At 37.6% G+C, this 17,853-nt stretch overlaps 1 protein-coding gene across 18 annotated transcripts in view; it reads left to right on the top strand.

The window, feature by feature from the left end:
- IMMP2L (inner mitochondrial membrane peptidase subunit 2) overlaps positions 1–17,853 on the top strand; it is a 797,369-nt gene that overhangs the window by 639,023 nt on the left and 140,493 nt on the right. For 13 of the 18 annotated variants that reach the window (XM_061639974.1, XM_061639977.1, XM_061639972.1 and 10 more), the window contains exon 5: positions 6,501–6,603. The exons of 3 other annotated variants lie outside the window; for them this stretch is intronic. In XM_061639974.1, the coding sequence (XP_061495958.1) occupies positions 6,501–6,603 (103 nt within the window). Of the gene's footprint in view, positions 1–6,500; positions 6,604–7,696; positions 7,892–17,853 lie in introns of those variants that run through there. 2 more of the 18 variants (XM_061639968.1, XM_061639991.1) reach the window with 2 other exon arrangements.

Genomic DNA, 17,853 nt, shown 5'->3' with positions numbered 1-17,853 from the left:
TTACTTTTGAGTAGACATGGTTATGAATGTGCTGAAAATCAATGGGACTTTGGAGTGAATGTAAAAAAGAACTGTGTTTGTGTTCTAACTCTTTCTGTCCACCCCTCCAGTCCTATTTTAAAGCAAGTAGGCAGGGCTTGCTTAGGTATTACAGTTTTTATTCTGTAGGAAACTAATACTGATTTTTTAAAAACTAATACTGAATTTTCTGCGATGACCAACTGGTTTGACAATAAACTATTATATGGGCTGTATGTATTTATACATCTGCAGTGTGTGTGCGTGCGTGTATGGAGTCTTTCCAAAAACCCTGTGAGGTAGGGTTGGAAACCAAGGCAGCTCATAACAAGAAATAAAGCCATTTAAAATCCAATAACCATAAAACAAGTATAAACAGTTGCAAAACAGCGTAAAGTGGCATGATTCGGAATTTTGGGTTGTGTGAATGAAGTTGTTTATCACTTGAGGTTGCATTTCTGTCCCTGTTTGAGTAAGCCCCACTGAATACACTGGGAGTTGCTTCTGAATAAATAAACTTAGGATTGCACTATAAATATCTTTACAGTTTGTGTAAATAATAAATATATTTGATAGTCATACATATATAAATATTTCTTCATTTATCATATTTTTGGTTTTTGGTTAGGAATCCTGACTGCTTGTGAGATGATTAATTTTCTGCCTTACTCATAGGAATCTTGTTGTGGTTGGTATGGTATTACATTTAGGAAAGTGTTACTGCCTTTTGTGTTGTTTTTTTCCTATTTGCATTTCACTTATCTTTAACCTCACTCCGTTACAGCCATAGAAGCAACAGCAGCATATGCAAGATAATTAACTCCCATTAGTGATAAGAGCAAGAATTTATAATTATTATTTTAATTAAAACAAGAGGCTTATCAGTACTTTGAAGAGAACCAGATATTTATTTTCTTTCTGAACCCAGGACTGGGTCTTTCATGATGCCCGGTGGGGGGGGGAGCAGGAGAGTAGTCGATAAAACAGACATCCTAGCCTTGGTAATCTGATTAGCAAGGTATGTGTGGGGTTGTTGCACACTTCCAGGCCCAGTTTCATTTTGAGTATGGAGGTGGAACCTGTGTAGATGTGGTTGATCAAAGGGAGAAGAAATTTTGAGTTAAGCAAAGCTCTGCTTTTATAAAACCTAAGAAACATACAGATACTTTGAATGTCTGAGTGCCTGCACCAGTGGAATACTGGAGGAACTTGTAAAACCTGCTGCAACAGTATTTAGAACTGAGCATGTGGTGTGAAAGACTCCTTTTCCTAACATTTTGGCTTCTTGTTTTTCTCCACCCACCACATCTCTGAAATATATAATATATGGTTAACCGTACTGCTGCCCTGACTTACTTTATGTTTGTTGCTATTTTGTGTTTTTATTATGTTTTTATATTGATTGTGTATGTTTATTGTTTTTATTATATATGTAAGCTGTGCTGAGCTCTGTTTTTAACAGCAGAAGGGCAGGATATAAATCCTCTTAATCAATCAATAAATACTGCATAGTGTTGGAAAGTAGAGTCTCGGCATTTAAGGCTGACAATGTTGCTTTTTAAAAAAAGATTTCTCACATCTTTCCCCAGTTTTTGGTGGTAATTCCTAGGCACAAAAACAAAACAACTGGACAATCCAAATATTAATATGCAAATAGTTTGCATAATATGCAAATAATATGCAAATAATTTGCACAATATGCAAATTCGCCTGTCCGGATTTGTGGGACTGGAATATGGCAAACCTAGGCATTCATGTATATAGGGAGTCCTCTTCAGAGGACAACAAGAGAGGACTTACTTTAAGGGAAGGGAGCAGGAACTCTTTGGCTGGCTGAGGTTGAAAGAGTAGGAGGAATGAAGGCCACAATAACACACATAATTAAAAATGAATTGAATGAAAAGATGCAGGCATAGCGTTTGTGCAGTCACTTTCAAGTCCTCTGAATTACAGATTAATTTGCACTGTGTGGAGAATAAGTGCAAAGTCTTCAGATTAATAAATCCTTAATTTCTCTGGTAGATTAAAATGTATGTGGGGACAATGGCATAGAAAACATAGCTTTAAATACCAGAGTGACTGCATAGAACAAGGAAATCCTAGTTAAAGGCTTTGAGTAATATATTTGCTTTGATCATGCTAATGGCCGTTTTATAACTTGTACAATGCCTAATGTGACAGAAGGTTCTTTGCTCTTAGAGACTGAATATTTCATGGCAAAAATGGTATTGCATAGTATTTTATACAACTGATACTGAAAAAAAGGACAGCTGCTTGAAGGCATTAAACTCCCCCCCCATTTCTTCTGAGAATTCTTAATAGAATAAAAAAAAAGTTACTGTCTGTTATATTTTGATAACTACAACCTATATAGCTTCAGGGAAGTTTAGCAGTGTGTCACATTTATAAATAAGAATGTATCATGGGGTAGAATTGCAAATTTCCACAGTCGTTGATAACAGTTGAGGCTTAATATACCTGTGTTTGTCATTAAAAATGATGACAGAGATAGAAGGTCTTGATGCCAAAATCTTGGCCTGATGGTCCTTCTGGGCTGTCACCCAAACGTTTCTGCATTCACTGCAGGATGTAGTCATCTGGGGTTGTGGAGGGTTGTGGACCTGTTACTTTTTGGGAGCAGGGTACCTGCCAGGTCCCTATGTATGAGCCAATCAGCATGAAAAGGGAGTGTGCTAGCAGTTGAGAACAGTCCTTGGCCTTTTGTACTGACTAGAGCCAATCAGAGTTTGAAAGGAGGTGAGTTGGCCAGTGGTTTGAGCATACCTCATCTTAATAAGCCAGGATATGAATGAACCTTGTGGAGGGAAATGGTATGCAACCACTTCCCTCCACCCTTCTTGGCACACCTGGAATGCAATGTAGAAGTCTCCAGTAAACCATAGTTTCCCATTTTGTCTAAGCGTGAAACAAGTTAGGATCTTAAGCTACAGTGTGAAGTTTTGTTTAAGATCCTGGCTTATTCTTAACCTGATTCGGACAAAATGAGAAACTATGGCTAATTGAGGTCATCCACATTACATTTGGGTGTACCATGAAGGGAGAACGGAAGTGGCTGTGTGCGTAGGCAAAAGTTTTGTTTGTGTCTTGGTATATTAATCTAACATACGGGTGTCCAAGCAAGGCTATTCTGTAACTTAGTATACTGATATGTAGCTTAGTATATTGATTTTCAGTAAATTTTTAGGACTAATTAAGAGTACGTGGAATTACTTTTAATCATAACTTTGGTCTTCACAAAATTGGGACATGTGGACTACTTACAAGGAGTGAAGAAATCTGTCTTTTTGCAATTTAATCTGCATGTTTCTATTGAGAAATAGGGTACATACGTGTTGATTTTGTATATGCCTCTCTCTAGCATGATATTCTGTAGTATATCTGCTCTGTGGAGCTATATAGCACAATTTCCTTTGAGCTAATTGGTGGTGTTTTTTTTATTATTATTAATTTTTATTCAAATTTTCAAAGACAAGAAAAAAGCACAAAACAAAAATAATTAAACAATAAAATAAAATGTTGACTTCCGATTTGTCGCAGATCAGTTATAAGTCTACAATATATAACAATCCTGTCTCCTAAATTATATTATAAAATCACTTTCCTCCAGTAGTTATCTTAATTAATCATCAAATCTCATAAACATTACTTTATTCTTCAGTTCCTTACTTTATTCAGTTCCTTGAGAGAGATATCTTTCAATTTTTCTCCAAATAAACATGTCGATTAATCCATCTCATTCAAATCTGTTTTGTCCAATAATTTTAATAGCCATTCTCATTATCAATGTTAATTCCATCTTCTATCTTCAATAATTCCATTAAGTCCAATAATTTCAGTAACCATTCTTCCATTATCAATAATCCTATTGAATCCAATAATTTCAGTAGCCATTCTTCCATTATCAGTATCCCATAATAATCTTGTTGTCATAGTCATAATCCAAATAAATATATAGATTAATCCGTCTCGCCAAACCTGTTTGAGCCAATAATTTCAATAGCCATTCTTCCATTGTCAATATTAATTCCATCTTCCGTCTTCAATAGTCCTGTTCAGTCCAGTAATTTCAGTATCCATTCTTCCATTATTAGTATCCCATATTAATCTTGCTGTCATAGCCATAGTCATATAGTAAGAGTCTGATGGGAATTTCCTTTATCACAAATATTTTCTTGCCATCAATTCTGAATATGTTGCTAAAATATTGTTGTAAAGTCATATCTCTGTTCTTCTTTTTTACAAAATGCACTGGCTCATCTCTTAAGAATTTTTCCATTGTCACATATCTGTAGTCCATTCCATAGATTTTTTCTATGTCAAGCTCCATCACATCATTCCAGTCCAAAAAATTATCCAAGACATTAATAACTTTATCTCTATTATCTTCATTAATTTCTACAGAGACAACGTTGATTTCCAAACAGTAAACTTTATTTCTAATATCCATAAACTCCAGATCTTTTTCCAATTTCACATTTGTTCCAATCTCCAGGGCTTGCATCTTCCCTTTAGTTTTTCTTTTTTCATCTCTAATCTCATCAACTATTTCTTTAAACTCCTGCGTCATTTTACTAAATTCATTTTTCATCTCCTGTCTACCCTGTCTCAGGGTTTGTTTCGTTATCTCAATCTCATCCATTATTTTCTGAAACATAATTTCTTCCATGGTCTCAGCCACTTTCCTGATTGCCATTCTTAAAACCACAAAAACAAAAATTATTTCAGTCACAATTGGGTTAATATTCCAGGCTTGATGAAGTCACAGTGTAGACAGTACAGCCTGCCTTATCTCTTATATTCAGGAATACAAAACAAAATTAGTTCCCAGCTTCAAAAGAGTTAATAGCGTCGTGAACAAGCAGATTCGTCAAAATGAAATAGACCAAAAAAAAAATAGTCCCAGACATATAATGCTCCAAAGTTCATAAATCAAATTTATTTATTTCTTTTCCCTCCTCGAAATAGAAATCCCTCTTCCGTTTATATCTTTAGAATGCACTTCCCGGCCAGCTTTTTGCAATAAAAACTAAGATAGGCTTTTTCAGTTTCTTTCCTCCTTAGTTTCGTGAATAACAGAGGAAATTTTTAACTCACCCAGCAGTTCTTATATAGCCGATTCATTGACAAATCTCTTTTTTGCTGCAACGATTTAAACCAAATGAAAAAAAAAATATAGAAAGAAGGATGCTTGCTTGTTTAAGTTCGTTTTCTTTGAAGAAAAGATAAACGTGTCACTTAGTCAGTTAGAGCTTGATGGACGTCCTCCGGCATTGCTGGCTGAACCTTCTCTCATAAATTAATGAGATCCAGTCCTCCCAAACAAAAACAGGCTTTAATGGTTAATCTCTACGTTTTTCCCAGCCCGGGAAAAAATCATCACCAGTCAAAAAAGAACGTTCTGACTGATTTATACTGAAAAAGTTTCTTCTGAGACGAGAGCTCGTCTCAAAAAGCAGGCACAAGCGAAGTCATCCTTCCCGGAAGTCGCTAATTGGTGGTGTTTTGAAATATGGAAGCCACCTATAAGAAGTCTAAAGGTTGACCTGCATGTTATTTTTCTATACCTGTGTAACACATTGTTTTTGAGATCAAGGGAGGCTTGTGCTTTCCCATCCCAGCTGTACAGCCCTGAATAGTGCTTCCTCCTCTCCATGATATTAATGTCAATAGGGCATGATCCAAGCTCCAAGTAAGTGTCCATAGTAATACTGGATAACACTGCTGTTTGTGTAATGGAACTTTCCCCATCTATGAGCATCATGTGTTCAAAACAGCTGCATTTGCTCTAACTCCCATGGAATTGGGGTTAATGTGTTTTCCCCCTCACTTTGTGGTATGCGGGAGAAGAAATTGTGAGAACTGGTGGGACTCATTCTCACAGGTGGGACTCATTTTTAGCAGTGGCAGAAGCACAACTTCTTGTGCTGTCTTAATTTTGTTGTTCCTGCCACAAAGGGCAGCAACAACAACTGTTTTGGCAGCCTTTCCACCATTTTGCATTCTCCACAATGCCCCAGATCTAGTTTAATTCTGGAGTACAAACTATAGCCAGCAAAAATGATTATTTAATAAATAAAGGTGAAGAATACTTGGAGAAAATTCTGCAAAGTGGGAAATCTGGGTGGGGAGGACAACAGTGAGAAAAAGAAAAATTTCAGAATTTTTTGTGAGATAAATATATTCTGAGAAATTTTAGCTCAGCTCTGTCTGGAACAAATGTTCTACAGTGAAAAAAAATAACTAAGTCTCACATTTCAGACTGTAACTCCAAACACTCTTATTAGTGAGGGAGCCACATTGAACAGAGAAGTTTTAAGTGGGCAGGGTTATGGGGACAGAACTAAGTTGGATGCTTTAATTTTTATGTTATTTTATTGTGAAAAGCATTGGTTTTCTACTTTGAGGGTTAAAATCAATTCTATGTTTTACACAATTAACTCTTTGCTTACATTTGTCTTTAGAACCATAGGCTACAAAAAGAAGTATGTGAAGGTTCCACATGGCCACATGTGGGTAGAAGGTGATCATCATGGACATAGCTTTGATAGCAATGCTTTTGGCCCAGTAAGTCACAATCATTTTCTCCATGTATATTTTACTACAATTACATATCACATAATATATAATAATAATAAAAATATGTGATGATTTTGTCCCTATAAATTTATTTTAAAATATAGAAAGTTCTATAAGAGGCAGAGCAGTTTGTCACATCATATGGTTGCAGGATAGGGTTGGGAAGAACATTAACTTGCTTGTGGTTGGTTGTCCTGTTTAAAAACTCTAAAGGCAGGGGTAGGGAAGGTATGGCCTTCCAGATGCTGGACAAGAGCTCTCATAATCCCTGATCCTTGGCCATGCTGGCTGGGGCTGATGGTATGTGGAGCCTAACCACATCTGGAGGGACACAGGTTCCCTCTCCCAGTCCTGAATGAATTTGTTCCTATACTGGTATATCAGAAGAGCTACCAAAGGGGCGCTCCTTAAGAACAGAAACTTTCTATCACTCCGCAATAATTGGTGCCTTAGGAGGCGTCTGACTATTAGTACTATTACATTGGCTTGATATTTATTTTGTGCCAGTGGTGTGCTGGGAGCCAAAGAGACCACAGAAAAGCCCAGAGCTTTTTATAATCTACATTAGGTAGACATGTCTGGGACAGAGATGAGAGACTGAAAATGACAAGTGAGATGGGAACATCGAAAGGCTGTGGAGCGGAGAATGTGCGATGCCACTAGGATAATTTGGGAAGCTTTTTGAAGACAAATGGATCTTACGGAGGAATTTATAGGGAGGCAGATATACTTTGTGATGGCTGTTTACACACAAAGATCATGTGATTTTGTGATTGTAAAGGGGGTCAGAGAAGAGAAAAAAGGAGAGAACCCCAAAATGCTAGAAAAATATGTTTTATTAATAATCCAAGCCCGACGCGTTTCAGTTTGTGTGTATTTAGGCCTTCGTCAGGGGAACCAGGGGTGGCTGTACTTATGAAAGCAGCTTTGCTCACGGAAAGAAACTTCACACCAGCGGGTTTTCCCCTGATGAAGGCCTAAATACACACAGGCTGAAACGTGTTGGGCTTGGATTATTAATAAAACATACTTTTCTAGCATTTGGGGGTTCCCCCCTTCTTTTTCTCTTCTCTGGTTTCAGATGCTAGCCACTTTTAGCTGTTGCAAACGGAGTCAGCCAGATGAACAGAGATGGGAAGAATGTTCTAAACAGAGGACTCAGGATAACAGAAGCCATGGAGTGAGAGATGAAGGCACTGGTGGAAAAGGCTATTATAAGAGGTGATTTTCAGAGTCAAGGCAAGAGAAAGAATGTAGACAGAAAGTCTAAAAGTACTCTGTGTGCAAACTATGTGTAGATTCTCATGGATGACAACAACTCAAGTTTAATTTGATATATGTACCATTGCTGGGAACACACTGCTCGGATTAACTATGGGTATCCAGCATAATTACACACAATGATCTGCTTAAGATATCTTTGCATGGAAATGGATTGGGGCCATAATAGGTAGGGCAAAATACAAAGGCGGAGAAGAGAGAGAGAAGAACTTGAAGGTATTCCAGTCATATTATCGCATAAGCAATTGTAGAAAACTATGTATCTTGCATAAACAGCTAGCTGCCAGAGTGGCACTGGAAATGACACTGTACATCAGGATGCATCTGTCTCATTAACCTTGCTGTAGATTATATTTTGATACCCTAGTGCTTGTCACTCCCTGTATCATAGGATGAATGAATGCATGCCATGAATGTATTCAAATGTCCTTGAGCTTTGAGCATTCCAATTTGTTAATCAAGGTTCTGAAATTATTCGTCCCTGCTCTTTGTAAAGCCCATTTTCCCACACTGTAATACCTTTCTTTTGCATAAGTGTGGAGCAGACAAGCAAAAGGAAACGACATCACTGTGGCAGTGATGTCCTACTTTTGTTATAAGAAAGATCACTCAGGTGCAAAATGTTATCTATGTCAAAACTCTAATTTTGGTGTAGCAATGCATTTTCCCATGAAAGAACATGCAAAAATACTATAATTTGGAGATGGATCACATTTAAGGTCATCACCTACTGACCTTGACATTCTGCTTTCAGTTTCAGCCAAACAGCTTCTATTATGTATATAAAGTCAAGCACTAAGCAAAGGTTTGGCTTAGCATATTGTTCAAATTGAAATGGTTAAAAAAAAGCAGACCGAGAACTAATTTTGGCAATAATGTTCTTTTTCCTTTCATTCAGAATTAGCCTTGATCAATAGGCTAGAACAATAAAACAATTGCAGTAGGATCATTCAGAACCTAATTTGTGTCAAATTGGGGAATGTAAAATCATTTGAAATCAAATCATTGGGGTTTGTTCTATATTTCTCTGATAGTATATATTACATTGTAATGTGAATTTCCTTGCATTAGAATGGTGTGCACATTTTAAATAATATGTGGGGACATACGCTAAGATCCACCATGAATGTGTCAATTTTTACTATTAAAAACCCTACCTTTCAGACAGTCTTTACTGCTGTCATCTTTGGACTTTATTGTGTTTTAAAATAGGATAGGAATCAAAGATATTTTCAAGAATCAAGATGGAGATTTTTGTTATTTAAAACAAAATTAGAGTTTTGGTTCTACAGCAATATTATACACAAGAATAAATAAAGTGAAAGTACTAAATAAACACCATGTATGTCTGTTTCATAAATATGAAAAGATTTTAAAAGTTGACAAAGAGTGAGTTTATGGCCTTTGGCCAATAGAATATACAATAATAACCAAACAATCCTATGTGGTTACTGAAATGTAGACACTGTACATAACATCAGATCAATGTATCCTAAAATATCGAGCTAGGCTGATTGGATACATCCTTCAAACGCCGAGTGTACCACAGCAATGAAATACAAAGATATGGTTGCCCAAAATCTTGATATCCCGAAGGTGAAGACTGTTTGCAACAGATGTGTTTCAGAAAACACAGCAGATATATTTCAACTTATAAAGTCATCTTCAGCGGCATATAGTTGGGAAAGGGTATCTCCTTGTGCGTTGGCTCAGAGGGCAAATTCATATATTATACTTCTGCAGTCTTTTGTGACTTATGAAAAATAGTCTAAGGCTCTTCTGCACTATAGCAATGTTCAAACCCAACATTCACCCTTGTCATAAAAACAAACTTATGCTGCTATATAAATACAATGAAAAGTTACAGATGTGAGGGCCTGGGGGGGGAATCCATGCCCCCCCAACCTTCAAATCTCTAGAAAAGGAATGATGTTAGACTAGTCAATAATGCTTTATTTCTGTTACTTTTTTTAGATAGGTAAATGAATAGAAATATGCACACACACACACTGAAGCAAAATTATGCAGTAGAAAGTATGCTGCGCTAAAAGCGTGGATGTTGAAAAATACAACTGGGCAGCAGCAGAGTTAGCTGTTAATTACTTTGCAGCATGTTAGACTAAATTAAGAGAAGTAGACTTATTGTCTTCTGTTATTCAAAGAACATCTTTGTTCAGTGCAAAGGAGGAAATCTACTGTAATGCTGTTACTTTAATATTGCCTAGTTTCATCTAGATTTTTAAACAAGCCATAGTAGCTATTCATAATGCCGTTAACAAATGCACACCCTATACTGAGCAGCAGCCAATAACCATTAAAAGAACTCATGGCTTCCCATTCCTTTTATTTAAAGAAGAAAATTATATGTAGAGTGATTTTGCTTCAATTAGTTGAAGTAGTATAGTGCTTTCCTTTAATTTAACCAATGCTTTTATCAAGTTCTTAGGAAACAAAACTACATTCTACTTTTAAGTGGAAACTAGTAAAGCACAAATCTACTGAGATATTATAGTTTTGGTTTTGCCATAAAACTATGCCTTTTTAATAGTCTCAGGAGCCATGCTGTGATAAGAGCCTTAAGAACAAATTTTGGCTATAGTGAGGAGAGAGCTTAACTCTGAGTCCCAGTTGGAACAACATTTTTAGCACAGTACCAAAAAGGACTGGGGAGGAGCAAAGCAATTGCAAACTCCTCTCCCAGAGACCACATGATTGCATAGTTTCACTAAGCTAAGGTTTGGCTTAGCATATTGTGCAAACCATGCCATTGTGCAAACCACTAAGCTAAGGTTTGGCTTAGCATATTGTGCAAACGGATGCAGAAAGTGCTTGCAATGGGCATCACTTTAGATTTAACCGTAAGTCATAAAATTGTAGAATCATAGAGCTGGTGGAGTCCTTGTAGTCCAACTGCCTCCTCAATGCAGGAAATCCAGAGCTACAGTATACCCAACAAATGCCTTCCCAGCCTCTTTCAAGGCATCCAGTAAGTCAAAGCCCAGAACCACTCCATTCCTTTGCCAAACTGCTCTTACCATCAACACGTTTCTCTTAATTCTCATCTAAAATCTGCGCTGCTGTAACTCTAAGCTCGTTAGATCTAGTCCTGCTTCTGTGGCAATAGATTCTGTTTTTGCCTTCATCAATGTGACAGTACTTCAGGTATTTGAAGAGGGCTATCATGCCCCCTTCCCCTCAGTCTGTTCTTCTCCAGGATAAACATATCCAGTTCTTTCAAGCTTTCCTCATAGGATTTGTTTTCCAAATTGCTAATCATCTTCATTGCCCTCTTCTGAACCTATACCAATTTGCCTATAATATATAGATTCTATATCCTTCTTATGTAGCTCCCAGAATTGGACACATTACTTCAGATGAAGTCAAATATGAGGTCTCCAGTTTCATAGAGAACATTAATTTCTCCTGCTATCATTATTGCAGACCTCTGTGTTCTCCAAGCACAGAGTCCACAGGTGCTTTATGAAAGTCAACCTGAAACTCAGATTTCACTGAAATCATTGTCTGTAGTTTTGTTTGCTATGTTATTGTGGACTTGGTCTCAAACAGTCAAATTACCAGTGCAGTCTGCAAAACTATTTACACTAGTGTACTGAGACTATTTTGGCACTATTGAAATACGTCAGACTACACCTGCTTAAAGTGGTTTATGGGCTGCATTCTAAGTATGTAATATAATTCATAGAAACTTTTTCATCAGGTTGATGCAGTCAAGATTTTGGAGTTCATTTTTCTGGTTTACAGATTTATTGACATATGTTTGTAATATATTTTTCTATATGAAATTCATAAAGTAATGCAGAATACACAGTATTATTGTTTTTAGTTTGTGAGACAGAAATTGGACATGTTCCTACCCTTTCTCTCCAAGGAGCTCACCGAAGCTAATTGGAGCTCTGACTTTCTGAATACAGAAAATTACTTGTATTCAATCAATTTTATTCAAGCAGTTGAAGCAAGCTGACTTCTCAAAGGCTGGAACATTATAGACCCTCTTCATGTGTTATTTCATGTAGAAGGCATCCCGGCAAGGAAAGGGCACCAGCGCCTTAAAGTTGCACTGTTCTTCTTACCCTAGCATTGCTGTCTCTGTGTTGAGAGTAAGGTCTGCACCGGATTTACAGTCATGACCAATCAGGTTTCTAAATTGCATGGGTAATCTTCATCTTGAGACAAGACTCCTTACAGGTAGTTTTCTGTTAATAGGATATTAGGTCAATATTATAATGCAGAGTAATCAAATTTTGCATCACAGGTGCCCAAAAATGGTTTGTCTTCATTTCTCAGTTCCCTAAGAGCACACTTACCACTATATTTTGACACCAAGTAGTTAAACAAGTTTATTGCTAGCCATCTACTATCTATTTTAGAAGGTGGAAGCAGGTATAGCACTCTTGAATTTAGGGTGCTAGTGTGCAACACTGAAATATGTGTAGGACTATGTGTGCACCATACTGCTGTTTTATTATTTATTGATATTTAACAGTATTTTATTGATGGATTCTCTACTTGTAATGATGCATTTCTTGGTATTTGAGGCTTACATTCTTTTGTATGATACTATTGTGTTTTATGTAAACTGTTTTGGGATACTGCATATTAAGTAGTATATAAATATTATTAATGATAACGATACTGCTGACATTACTCTCAGCATGACGACAGCAATGGTTAGCACAAGAGGAAAATGCAAGTTTGGATATGGGCTAAATGCTTTACCCTGAGGCCCCTTTCAACAGGCTTGTCTTCTACATGCAGATAATGTATCCAGACGGCTTATAGTTAGTTACATGTTCCATATGTTATAGTCATGCACCTTTAGGTGGATTATCTTAGCTGAGGTTGGCAATGTAAATATTTAATGTGGGTACCATATCTATGCAACACCATATGAGTCTAGTACAGCTGCTCTTGAAAATATTTTACTTGAGCACATGTACTAATATGCCATAAGGGCATTTTAATATAGGAGAAATTTTCATCTAGGAGGAATAGCTGCTTGTGAAGTGGTTCACTCCAAGGCTATGAAGGCTGGCAAGGCTGAGCAGCCAGGTAGGTTAGATGTACATATATGGACTTCCAATATGTATCTTTTTCCAAATTTATTTGTCAAGCAGTGTTGTAATGCAAGTTAAAAAAGAACCTTTAGTGAAACTGCTCTCGTGCTACCTTGACAATTTTTTGGAATACGACTTAAATTACACGGTGAACCAGTACACATATAATGGGAAACCATAGTTTTGTGCTATGAGAACAATCTATGATGATTCTCACACTTGTATGTTTTTTCTCCCTTTTCCTACTCTTTTGCATTCTGATTTTAAACCAACCACAGTTCACCATGACATCCAAACTCTAGGAACTATTCTTTGTTTAAACTATGAAAGACGAAGGAAGGAAATTGTGCCAGTCCAAGGCTCACCATGGACTGTTTTCAAAGCAGGAAGGCATGGTTTCCTAAGCCAGAGTGAAAATTCTTGAGAAGCAACATTTCTCAGAACTGGTCTAGATAGAGATTTCTCAAGTAAAAACATCAGTTGTCTGGTAGAATCACTAAATGATTTAATTATTAATCAGTTAGAGATGTATCCTCTTTCCACCCAATCCAAATGAGCTTAGGCTAGGGAAATTTTGCAGCCATCCAGGATGTGTGAGACGTGTGTGTATAGTCTGCGGATGTGTGCTCCATCCCAATAATGGCTGGTGCACAAAACCAAATGATTCAGCATGCATTAAAACCCTGAAACTACAATTCTGTACATCATTTGCCCTCTGATCCAGTGTTTTGTTTTTTAGGTGATGTATGAATTGCCCAACAGCCACAGAAATAAAGGCTGCTGAGCAAAAGAGAGATAAAAACTGATAATGAAGAGAAGTGAAACCTGACTGCTGTAGAGAAAAAGAAGGGGGAGGGAAATCCCTTGTTACAATAGGAGAAATATTCAAGAGGTCTTCAGACTCTGTGGCTAACCTTTCTGGCATGTCTCTGACCTCTTCCAAAGAAGGCTTTAAGAATACCCATGGGAGAATGGAAAGGAAAGGGTTTCTGTTTGTGATTCTTTGCAGGTCTTGGAAGTTACAACATACGATAGGAGAAAATGTAAATATCCTTGATATGTTGTCTTATTGTGGAAACTTGAGATCTGTTTATCCAACTGCACTCTCATGCTAGACAGAAAATAAAAATCCGTTTATTCTATCCACAACTGCATTTCAGAATTAATTCAATATTACCTAACTGGAATACAGTTGGAAAACTAATATACTCTGAAGTTTTTAAAAGTGTGCTTAATTTGATTGTAATTTAAAAGGGAATGTTAGGCATGTGAAAAGTAAACAGCCAATTAAAATTACACTAAAATGAGATCTTGCCAGCAGGCAAAACTCATGGGAAAGTGATTTAGTAAAGTACATGGCAATGATCAAAATCTGAGTTGCAGGATATGGATTGAATCCAATTATGCCCTTCTGTTTGTGGAATGGCTTTTGATCCAGTACATGCCTCTGCTAATGGAAGATGAGGAGAGGGTATTTTGTTTTTGCCAGTTCCTTCTTTCTCCCAAAGTCCTCTGCCCTCCCCCAATCTGCTTCAGAGAGTTGGGGGATCCTCCAGAATACTGTAGTGTAAAGCATGGTGCAGGAGGCTGCAGTGGGTTTAAGAAATGGGCCCAAATCACCACAATCACACCTTCTTTCATTAGAGTACACATAAAGTTTGTTAGGCACATTTACTTTGTTTGCACATGTCAATTGTGTTGGTTATGTTTCCAGTCTTGACACTTACGCACAGCTTATAAGAGAAATCATACCCCCATAATACTGTACATGTATACTGCATGACAATTTGAACATATAAAACTGACATATATAAATGACTCCATATTTTCCTTTTATGGAGTCATACATGCTTTACATGGAATATATAAAGCTACCTTATATGGAGTCAGGCCACTGTTCCATCTAGTCTAGTGCTCTTTACATTCCTAAGCTCTCGAGGGTCTCAGGCAGAGCTTGGAAAAGTTACTTTTTTGAACTACAACTCCCATCAGCCCAGTATAGTGGCCATGCTGGCTGGGGCTGATGGGAGTTGTAGTTCAAAAAAGTAACTTTTCCAAGCTCTGAAGGTTAACCTTAAGGATGCCAGCCATTGAACTTGGAGCCTTCTGACTGCCAAGCATGCATTACTACTGTATTATGGGCAGTGTTTAAAAAACTAGTTAAAAAAATAAATATAAGAAATGCCTGTTTGAGAATTCATACTCAGTTGTTCAGGGAACTTCACAGACTCCTTTCCTTGCAGTTTAATTCGGCCAGGGAGGAAAACAGTTGACGTTTTCTGTTACTATTGGCTAGTCAATGCAATACGGGAGGCCATGTGCCTGACTTTATTTATTTAAAACATTTAAAAAGAATCCTAGAGCAGCTTACATAAAAACAAGACAATCCCTGCCCACAGTCTTATAATCTAAAAGGCCTGGCATGATTGGGGGGGGGTAAGGAGTGAAGAAGAAAATGAGCGAATTCAGGCACCAGTTCATAAAGTTACACAGTAGTTCTTCTAATTACCAGCTGGAATGAAAACTGTTCAGGAAAAGGAGTCAAGATTTCCGGAAAACAACTCTCTGTTTTTAATAGGCTTTTTTTGTTTGAGTCCAGGATTCTTGCACAGAAGACCTAAAATCATCCTGGTTCCTACTATTCCTGCTTGCTATTTTTGCTTGGCATTCAGCTGAGTGCATACTGTCAGGAGCAACTTTCTTTTGTCTACATTACTTAGAGGAGAGGAAGGCTCATATGAATTATGAAGAAATCTCAGAGTTGAGGTAATTTTCCATCTGGTCCAATCAAGACATACCAGAGGGGCCTAGCTAGAGAGAAACTCTGCTCCCTAAATGGAGTATATGTCAAATGCACAGGCAGTGTTTTTCTACTCAGCTTCTAGCCTTTGAAGAATGCACAGTTTCAAAGCTGAACAGGATGGATATTTACATGGCAAACAAATCCATTAGGACTAAACAAAAGGGATCTAGAAAGTATTAACAGTTAGACAGCTTCTTGCAATGGTCATCATAGATCAAAATATGCAGAATATTGTGTTCTATGAATGTCTAAATTCAAATGCACAGTGTAGGCTAAATACACTTGCCTCATTTTACTTTTAAAATGTTCCTTATTTGAGGTGTTGTTAAGAACTGTTTGAAATTGTAGGAGCGCCTAAATAGGAAATGCTGCTTACAGATTTCCTAGACTGTGATCCCAAAGAGCATTAGGCAAATCCTCCCGGATTAAGTGTGAGTCATCCAGAAGCACAAAGGCCATACCAGGTGGCCGTGGCAGGACCTGGAATCTGTCAGGGAAGACAGATATTGATTTGACAGAGCTTAACTGAGCTCTTATAACCCCAAGTAGGGCTTTACAAATACAAGAGCCCTGCCATTCAAATGAAGTTGCAGGGAGTGAAGAGGATGGCACTTTGGCATTGCTAGGTGGCCACAGATTGTTTCCTCAGCCGTCTCCAGTGGGGACTCTTAGGAGAGCCAACAGCCATGAATGGCAGGTGGACTGATTCATACTCTTCACCAAAAAGGTCGGAACTGTTATTTTCAGTTTCTGTAGCTAATAACTGAGAGTCTTCTGCTTTCTCTTGTGCTGTAGGTTCTACAGATAGAAATCTACCTTATACCAGGGCAGACTATTTGGTTGCCTATTTTACTGTGTGTCAATCACAACTGGCCTTATTATGCAATTGAAATGTATACTTACATCATGTGTGGCTCCCCATCTGTGGAATGCACTCACCAGTGAGGTCTGTCTGGTGCCCTCATTCACATCTTACCTTTTTCCCCAGGCATTTGATAGACTAAAATTGTGTATGCTCCCAAAGCTTCCTGTGGCTGCATTGAGGTGTTGTTGTTTTATTGTTTTGTTTTTATAGTAAGATATATTTGTTTTTGTTTTTTAAATTGTTGTAATTCACTTGGAGACCTTTGGGATCAAGTGACTAATAAATGTAATAAATAATAATAATATACACGTTTTTTAAAAAAGCAGACCTATCCTTAGAATACCACTTCTTAAGCTGTTGACATGGTTAATTCTGCTTTAGCAGTGGACCACACATTTTCATAACATTTGGCTTTCAACACAATGTTATTAAATGCAGATGTTGATTGTGCTGCAGGGGTGAGACTGCTGAGACGGTCAAGGGGCAAGCTCTTCCACTTGCCTTGCCCCACCCCTCTGCCTGGACCTATCAGGAGGAGCTGCAGACTGAGAGGTGCTGCTGCAGGGGTGAGACTGTGCTGGGACCATCAAGGGCAAGCTTTTCCACCTGCTTTGCCCCCTCACCCCTGCTCTTGCTGACATTTTTATGGGGACTCTCCTTTACCAGGAAGACAAATGCTGTTAGTTTTTAGCTGCTGTTGATTTTTTGGAAATGCTAGGATTTTGTTGGCTTGAATTTTTGTAAATTGTATTATTTTCATTTGTATTTTGTATTTGTGTTTTTCTATATGTGTGTAAGCCGCCTTGGGGGCCTTTTTGGCCAAAAGGCGGCCTAGCAATAAACCATAGCATAACATTCTATGGCATAACCTAGGGTGATCTTCACAACTGTTTCACCTAAAGGTGTGAACTGATGCTATTTGCACATAATTGTATGCATGATCAGGAATCTTGCCTTTTGCATTATAGTCTACATGTATACAGTACATCTTGTATATGTATAGGCTTTATCCAGACCTTCAGCTAAATGTGTAGAGGTTAGAAGTAAGGACAACAGGTCCAGTCCCAATACTTCACTGGACTCATGAAAAGGGTTACTGTTAGTGGAGCCTAGTTGGTTCATACCATGTTGCAGTACACAGTAAGGAATATATTCTAAGGACATGCATTGGTTCTGTGTGAGAGCCAAATAATAAGGTGAATCGGGGTGATTTT

Source organism: Rhineura floridana, chromosome 8 (genome assembly GCF_030035675.1).
Source record: "Rhineura floridana isolate rRhiFlo1 chromosome 8, rRhiFlo1.hap2, whole genome shotgun sequence".
Classification (NCBI taxonomy): domain Eukaryota; kingdom Metazoa; phylum Chordata; class Lepidosauria; order Squamata; family Rhineuridae; genus Rhineura; species Rhineura floridana.
The sequence above is the reverse complement of the archived record's forward strand: the minus strand, read 5'-3'. Positions and strand labels throughout refer to the sequence as shown.